At 36.4% G+C, this 9,075-nt stretch overlaps 1 protein-coding gene across 1 annotated transcript; it reads left to right on the forward strand.

Moving 5' to 3' along the window:
• The first annotated feature begins 3,250 nt into the window (after positions 1–3,250).
• LOC147855527 (uncharacterized) lies at positions 3,251–5,897 on the forward strand. Its single transcript, XM_087330396.1, has 4 exons — positions 3,251–3,500; positions 3,962–4,036; positions 4,379–4,519; positions 5,237–5,897. The coding sequence occupies exons 1-4, from the start codon at positions 3,261–3,263 to the stop codon at positions 5,720–5,722; spliced, it is 942 nt and encodes a 313-aa protein (XP_087186522.1). The 5' UTR covers positions 3,251–3,260; the 3' UTR covers positions 5,723–5,897.
• The last annotated feature ends 3,178 nt before the right edge of the window (positions 5,898–9,075 follow it).

A 9,075-nucleotide genomic window follows, 5' to 3' on the forward strand; every position in this document is an offset into this window, starting at 1 on the left:
GGACCGTTCGGGCTTGCCCATGCACCTCTCCTCCTCATAAAGGCGTACGAGCATTTTGTGCGTGTGTTTGTGTCTTTCTTGTACGTTCGACCGTCTTGTGACGAGGGGACTGTTCGGGCTTGCCCATGCACCTCTCCTCCTCATAAAGGCGTACGAGCATTTGTGTGTGTGTTTGTGTCTTCCTTGTACGTTCGGCCGTCTTGTGACGAGGGGACCGTTCGGGCTTGCCCATGCACCTCTCCTCCTCATAAAGGCGTACGAGCATTTTGTGCGTGTGTTTGTGTCTTTCTTGTACGTTCGGCCGTCTTGTGACGAGGAGACCGTTCGGGCTTGCCCATGCACCTCTCCTCCTCATAAAGGCGTACGAGCATTTGTGTGTGTGTTTTGTGTCTTCCTTGTACGTTCAGCCGTCTTGTGACGAGGGGACCGTTCGGGCTTGCCCATGCACCTCTCCTCCTCATAAAGGCGTACGAGCATTTTGTGCATGTGTTTTGTGTCTTCCTCGTACGTTCGACGTCTTGTGATGTGGGAGCGTTTGGGCGTGCCCATGCACCTCTCCTCCTCATAAAGACGTACGGACATTCATGTTTGTGTTATCGTCCCCTTGTGCGTTCATGTTGCGTGCTCATCTTTCTTGTACCCGTTTGGTCACTTGGCTCGTGTGGTGATCTCGGAAGGTCGACGAGTCTTGATCAACGAGAGCCACCGGCCTCACAAAACAAAGGGCAACGAGACCTTTCTCGGGAAGGGGTCGAGAAGTAGTGTTGTCGTAAAGCAAACCTCGGGTCTTCTCTATCCCTTGAGTACGCCCTAGTCCAAGACCCCCGTGGTCCCGCCCAAGTAACACATGTGCGCGAAATTTCGCGACAATGTCACAACAATGAAGGCAATTAGTGCTAGATGCTCTTTTATGAGCATTGAAGTACTTGACAGTACTTATGTCAGTCATTTGGGGACTTGTATAAATAGTGTGCACGAGCACATTGTATGTATTGAGCATGTTGTAATAGAATTTTTGTCTATCTGGACACTCAATCTCTCTCCCTTACATTCCCTGTGTTACCTAACTGTTACACTTCTTGATAACCGACCGTGTACTTTGTCTTTAGCATATGCTTCCGCACATAAATCGTTTTACAAATTGTATATTGGCTATTGTCAAGGATAGAGTTGTTCCCTCTATTCCTACTTATTATTAAGTATATGCCAAAGTGTTACGTGAATGATAGCGATCAAAGGCAGTCGAAGAATGCCGACAAGTTCTCGAACACGTTTATGAGAAGTTTGGATTTGGTGTTTATAACCGCATTCATCCCCCTTGTTGTGTGAGCCTTTCAGGAGCGCCTGAGGGAAAATTAGAATAGCTGATAAATATTGAAAGATGATTTCCCAAAATGCACTTGACTGTGAGTACTCCATGTTGTGCATATTGATATAGACAAGTACCCCCCCCTCCCTCCCCATGTTCAAAATGTCATATGGTAAAGATGTAGAGAGCTAAGAAGACTTATGAAACTTCGGGTAGGGAATTTGTGTGGGGTTAAAAAAACTAGGGGCTCACAATAGAAGGAAGAGAAGAGAGTGAAAACTTGTTGCTAACAACTTTGAATGCAAAAATTTGTGGTGGTTTGGTTGGGTTTGTTTTGCAAAAATTGACCCCATGCCTCAAAACTCCATCCATCCAAATTTGTTTGTTTTCTTTTAGGCTATTATAGAAAAAAAGAAGCCAAAAAAGAGCATTAAATAAGCCCTCTCCCGCTAAATCTAATGGACAATTATAAAGTAAATAAAAAAACAGCAAAAAATTTAACCCCCCCCCCCTAAATTTAATCATTTTAATAAAACAGAGAGACTAATAAAAAAGAAGAAGAAATAATCAAATGAATAAATAAACATCAAACAAATAGATAAATAAATAAATAAATAACTATAAAATAATATAGCAAACGAGTAAATAAATAAAGAAACCACTAAATTCTGATAATATTAAATGGAAAAACTGAGAATTTTGTTCCTTTTTTATTTATTTTTGTGAATGTTTATTTATCTTTTCTAACAAAATGGGAGAACACTTTTATTTTTATTTTTGTGAATATTTATTTAGATTTTAAAATAAATCGGGACTTCAGTTTTATTTTCATTTTTTTTTTGTGAATGTTTAATTTAGATTTTTCTAATAAAACGGGAATTATATAAATTAAATTAAATGAAATTTTGTAATTAAATAAATTAAATTAGACCGCAAGTAAAAGAAAAAATATTGTTTTTATTTTTATATTTTCTCGTTTTGTTTGTTTTTGGGGCGGAAGTTTTAATTTTAGTAAGCCCTGTTTTAAAGGGAGGAGGGAGAAGGCAGAGAGCCGTGGGATCTCCACAGATGAACGGCTCAGATTCATTGGCCATCTCTATCGGCTCCTTTTACTTCCTCTCCTCCCTTCTCCATCTTCCTCTATACCACACTACTCTGTTCTGTACAGGCTCTGTTTCTTAGCCATAGCCCATAGCCCATAGCCATAGCCATAGCCATAGACCTATCTATCTCTATCTCTGCCTTCAATATACGTTTCTTTCTCCTTAGATTTCACACCCTAAATCCCCCTTCCCCTATTTGTTTTAACCAGATTAAGCTCCCCAACGCACGCTCGCCTCGCCTCGCCTCGCCTCGATTCGATTCGATCGTATCTACCAATGGTTGGTCGATCCCCTGTTTCTCTTCAATTCTCTTGCTTTTGGACATAATTGTCCGGATTCACTTGATTAATCCCGATTAAATCTAGCTTGTGAATCCGGTTTATCAATCTAAATTATCAATGTAGCTAAATTGATCTAATAATATATTGATTTTTTGCCTAGTCGATACAAGGTAGTTATCTGGTTAATTCACTTAAATTATTAACCCAATGTACTGGTCCAGTCAATGAATCTGGTTAATCCATTTCGGTTGATGAATTTGGTAATTTATCCAGCTAATTGAAGAATCGCTATCCATTTGGTAGATGAATTTTGTAATATATCCAGTTAATTGAAGAATCTGTATCCATTTGGTTGATGAATTTGGTAATCTATCCATGGAACTGAGTAATTGAATCATTTTATTTACAAAAAAGATTCGAAAGTACTCAAATCAATTTATTGAGGATGAAGTAATCTAGTTGAGTAATTATTGTATGGCTTCATCTAATTGACGGATCTAATCAAAATCTTATTTAACAAAGTGGATGGGGTGTGGATAATCCGTCAAGCAGGTTGGATTATATGAGATGAATCATGAAATGTATGATGAGAACGAGAAGAAGATGAAGAAGAAGAGGAGGAGGAGAAGGAAGAAGCCATCATGGCTGCAGGCATTGCTGTCAGAGACGAAGTTCTTCACGGCATGTAGTAATGGAGGCCACTCATCGGCTAAGAAGAACGAGAGGAATATCTTCTGCTTGGATTGTGAACTAGCTATTTGCCAACACTGCATCTCCACCCATAGCCACCATCACAAGCTACTCCAGGTAATTACAAATAATTATGTATATATATATATTGATTATGATTAAGCTTATGATCATATTGATTATGATTGAGCTTATAATTATATTGATTATGATTAAGCTTATGATCATATTGATTATGATTAAGCTTATGATTATACTGATTATGATTGAGCATATGATTATACTGATTATGATTAGGCATATGATTATACTGATTATGATTAAACATATGATTATACTGATTATGATTAAGCATATGATTATACTGATTATGATTAAGCATATGATTATACTGATTATGATTAAGCATATGATTATACTGATTATGATTAAGCATATGATTATACTGATTATGATTAAGCTTATCATTACACTGATTATGATTAAGCTTATCATTACACTGATTATGATTAAGCTTATCATTATGTGCTAATATAAGTAGTTAGTAATCAAAGGGTTTTTTAATTTTCCTCCTGTAGATACGACGATATGTCTATCATGATGTTATTCGAATCGAAGACATCCAGGAGCTCATCGATTGCGCTCATGTCCAAGTAAGGATTTCTCATATCAAATGTTTTTATGTGTTGTATGATCTATTCAGGTTTAAATTAGATCCATATTGATAGCATTAGTATAGACTATTCATGAGACATCGGAACACTACGGCAGAGTTACGCAATTCCATGGACACTGATTGACCAAAGAGGTGTCATAATAGACGAATTCCATGGAATTGGCTACATATTATAACACCTCTTTGGGCAATACTCTGCCTTAAGTGTTCTGATGTCTCGTGAATGAATAACATTTAATCTTCTCTCGCATAATACCGAATTTCTGCGAATTTTGTGTGATTTTTACATAACATTATGTGCATTTTGCCGCAATTGCAGCCGTATATCATCAATAGTGCCAAAGTCGTGTTCTTAAACCCCAGGCCCCAACCTCGTCCCATCAAAGGACCAGGAAACCTTTGTGAGTATTGCGACAGGAGCTTGCAGGATCCCTACAAGTATTGTTCCATGGGATGCAAGGTACATTGATGACATAAATTTCATCGGATCTCAAGAATCGTTGATTTGTTTTTGTTATGATGGTTGTAAACCACGTTAACCTATTATTTGTTGATCGTTGAGATGATTGTAATTGTTAGTGGATAATATGATTGTTGTGTATGGATGTCAACCAATCCCTAAGACAACATCCATGTACATTAATTGGGATTGTAATTGTGGATCCAATTTGAGCCAATAGATGCTGAATTGTGTTAATGATGTAGGTCATAACTAATATAATCTCATTGATGTTGTGGATCCAATTTGAGCCAATAGATGCTGAATTGTGTTAATTATGTAGGCCATAACTAATATAATCTCATCGATGTTCAAACCCTACAACTTCCTAGAACATTCTAGAAATCCCTAGAATGCTCCATGACCGTAGAACTTCCCGGAACATTCTAGAAAAGAGTTAGAATTGCAATGTTGTCTCATTAGTTAAGAGCAAATATTCGTCCCCAATGTTTTGCTTCCTTGAATGAAACTTCGATTTTGAGTGTGCAAACATTGCTTGATGAATGATATCTGTAATGTTGCCATACTTAAATGGAAACTTGTAAATTTCTCTTCTAAAACTTGAATCGAGAATTCACAATGTTGTATCATGTAAATAAATTTTAGTTTTCCCACTAGATTCAAAGTGCAAAAAAACATTGTGATCGATTGAATTTTGAAATTTTGATATTAACGCAGGTAGAGGCGATGATGAGGCATGATGGAGGCTTGCAAACCATCATTAATGCAAGTAGTGCAAACGACACATTGCAAATAGAAAGCTCGGATGATTTACCTTTACCTATAAGCAATGGCTCTAGGGATTATTGCTTTACATCTCCATCCGCGAACCCAAGCATTAGGATCAAGACAAAGGTAGCGAGAGCTTTGGCTGGGCCGGATAAAATCACCATGGGCATAATGGAAGAGGAAGAAGAGGTGGAACAGTTGTCTCCGAACACCGTGCTTGAAGTAATGGCGAGCACCCCAACTTCATCAAGTTCAATACATCATGAAGAATTTGCATGGGTTTCATCATCAAGCAGAGGAAAAGACCTTTCCGATTCCGAGGTGAAGAAGCTAAGGATTATGTCGGAATCATTACATAAATCCCCACAGGGCTCGTTCGCTTGTGTACATACGAATCGAAGGAAGAGCAGGCCTCGCCGATCACCGATTATATGATTTTTATCATACATATATTTATTTATTTATCATGTCCATTATTTGGCTTTTGGAAGGAAATTTCACATGATGCTCTCTCTTTTCACTCCTTGCCATGAGCTTTTTGGTGGTCCATGTGTGAGTGAAATTCATCTAGAAACATAGGATGTAAAACTATAATCATTATTACCAACATTTGCTACTATACATTAAGAAAGACTTAAATATAAATTTAGATGTATTGAGAAATCTGTGTCAAGTCTCTCTCTCTCTCTCTCTCTCTCTCTCTCTTAGGCCAATTTTGGTTTAATAGATGTTTGAGAATATGCCACACTCCGATGCAATGCACTTCATTTGACCATGTTTGCGTTTGTCATTGTCGATGGAGTCCACTACTTGCACATGTTGCTTTCACAATCACAATTCATACTCTTGATTGCAACTTTATGTATATCAGTAAATTTCGTTGACTCGCTACTCGATTTCACATTTAAGTAGAAAAAAGATATGTAATGAAAAATCTGTCTCAATCTCATAGGTCATATTTGACCTCCGAAGCTGATAATAGAATCTATCTCTAGTATGCTAATACACATCCTTGCACACGTTCCTCTCACAATCACAATGCACACTCTTGATTGCAATGTTTATTGGTGAAATTCTTGAGCATCAAGAGGCACTACATTTCACACTTGCTCCTATGAGGACAAGAGGATTCCAAATGGGGTGCTATGAGCACAACATGATTGCATATCATGGTGAGGTTAACACTAATGTAATCCCTAGGTGTTTATGAGTAGTTGATATAAAGGTAACTCCTATGAGAACAAAGCGATTATAATGTGCAATGACGAGAACTATCAAAGGGTTTCTTTAGTCGGTCCAAGAACATCAAACAAGAATCGGTTTCTGTTACTAATATGTAACGTGCACAAGGACAAGGTGGTTGCAATATGCAATGGTGATATTATCCAAAGCCAATTAGTTTCCATTTTATTGTCTTCTTACTCATGTGTTGTGGACCTGCGGTATTCCTAGGAGACCATTGAGCTAATATCCTATATTGCTAAGCACAATGCACCCCAATGCCTAAGATATTGAGATATTAAGTTATGCAATGTTCATGGATAACCTCTGCCCCCTAAACCAAAAACCCTTTGAAAGTGATAAGAATATCTTAGTTAGCACGATGGCCAAATTTTTGCGACATATAAATTGCTGAAATGGAATATCCAAGATCCCATTTCACCTAACATACACAAACATCCCATTTGGCTTAATATGTGTAAATACAAAGTAAAAGAACAGTAAGCAATCAACTAGATTTTGTATTAATATTATTACTTAAGGTATTATGGTGGGAGGATCTTTCTTATGTACTTATAAGTTGTAATGTGTTAAAACAGTCTATATATCGACAAGTCTATTGATAGATAACATTAATGCTATAATGGTCTAACTGGATTAATTTCGGCACTAATGTACCAAATGTGTGAAAGGATAAGTAATCAACTAGATTTTGTGTTATTATTATTATTATTTTCCAAACAATTTTGTGTTATTATTATTACTTAGCGTGTGGTGTGAAATTTTTTCTTAACATACTAATTAGTAATAACTTGTAAAGTGTTAAAGACTCTATATATAGATAGGTATATTGAAAGTGCTATAATGGTCTAACTAGATTAATTTTGGCACTCAAGTTCCAAGCGTAAAAAAGGAAAGAAAATATCTCACCTATTTAATGATATAATAGTATGTGTACATTCTTACATAAATGATAAGGGAGGGAGGACTGACTAATTATTCTCATTCTATTTCAAGTAAAGTGCTAAATTTAATGACACCTATACCCAAGGTATATTTAGGCCTAACAATCAATCAATCTCTACCTTATCATGATGGAAGAAAAACCATGGAAGGTTTCAAAAATTCAAAAAGCTTGCCTTAATGGGTCTATTATTATCCTCTCATGATGAATGCAAGAATAATAAATGCCCTCTCCTTCTTCTTTCATTTCTTGTTTCGAAATTCTCCTTCTTGGAAAAATAGAAATGCAAAGAACCCATCTCCCTTGCTATAAAAACCGTCGACAAATCCCTCGTTTCGCCTTCCTTGGTTATATCATCTCTCTGTCATGCACAAATGAAAAGAATTGTAGTTGGCTTCCAAAAGCCCCTCGAATGAATAATGATTGATGAATTGAATCCCTTGATTCGTGCTCCTTGATTGAGAACAAGAGAAAATCCGTAATCACAACTCCTTCCACCACTCACTTGGTTCACTAATTATCCTTGTTGATCATAAATCAACAAACATCGTCATTGGTTTCATCCTTGGAGGTATTCTACCTATGAGGAGGTGTGTTTGGGTTTATTTAGAAACAAATTGTGAATTTGCATGTAATTAAAAGAAACTAAGAAATAATCCACCTTTTGCCATGGAACGTGCAAACACAAGAAAGACTCCAGTCAACAAAGCATAAACAATTGGTGAAGGGCACACTTGAAGAATGTTCACTTAGCACAAAATGAGCACATTCATGGAAGCAAGTTGTATAGAACCTGGACACTTGCCAATGCATACACTAAGCAAACAAACAAAGATAACTTGGAAAAACCTTGACACTTAGTGAAACAAACAAAGTCCAAATTGTGTGAAGTCATAAACTTGGCAAACAAGGATTATACAATAAAGCTCATTTGGAAAAACCTTGGCACTTCGTGAAACAATGAACAAAATCCAAATTGTGTGATTTTTGCATGTTCAATGAACAAAATTGATCAAAGCCTCAATATACGTGGCAATTGTGTATGCTTAGTAGTTCATTTAAGGAATAAATTTGATGAAAGGTGCACATGTCACATCCAAAATAGTGAGAATGTGTGTCTAATCACATAAAAAAATGTGACTACTTGATGATTTTGAATTCGATATGAGTAAATCAAAAGTTGCTCCAATAGTAGACAATGGACATGATTTTTACTCTCTCGAATTAATAAGATTCAGATTAATAAATTGTATTTCATGGTTTACATACATAATAGAAATTCATCTAGTTTTAAAAGAAAACATTCAAACTTCCATGTTTTTTTTTCATTAGGTAGATACAAATTCATTTAATTGTTTATCCTCTTTGTTCCAAGTTCTACCAAAACAAGACATAAATAGAAAAATAGTACTTATTAAGAACTTTGAGACCAATTGAACATTCTGAAGTTTGTGTTTTGAAAACTTAGGCGAGTTATGGTTATGGATGATGTAGACATGAAAATCCTATTCAAAATACATGTCCACGACTTCCATGGTACTCATGCATATAAAAGTTTGAGTGCATTCCAAGTTCATAGCATTGAAAGGAGGTACACATATGC

Source organism: Azolla caroliniana, unplaced genomic scaffold (assembly GCF_043228905.1).
Source record: "Azolla caroliniana isolate FFs.n. ecotype wild unplaced genomic scaffold, voAzoCaro1.0.p SCAF_14, whole genome shotgun sequence".
Taxonomy (NCBI): domain Eukaryota; kingdom Viridiplantae; phylum Streptophyta; class Polypodiopsida; order Salviniales; family Salviniaceae; genus Azolla; species Azolla caroliniana.

Bases quoted from the DNA above. Each gene is read 5' to 3' on its own strand.
- LOC147855527 (XM_087330396.1), top strand. From the start codon at position 3,261: ATGAATCATGAAATGTATGATGAGAACGAGAAGAAGATGAAGAAGAAG. The intron at 4,037-4,378 runs GTAAGGATTTCT...CCGCAATTGCAG, and splicing joins TCGATTGCGCTCATGTCCAA to CCGTATATCATCAATAGTGC. The intron at 4,520-5,236 runs GTACATTGATGA...ATATTAACGCAG, and splicing joins ATTGTTCCATGGGATGCAAG to GTAGAGGCGATGATGAGGCA.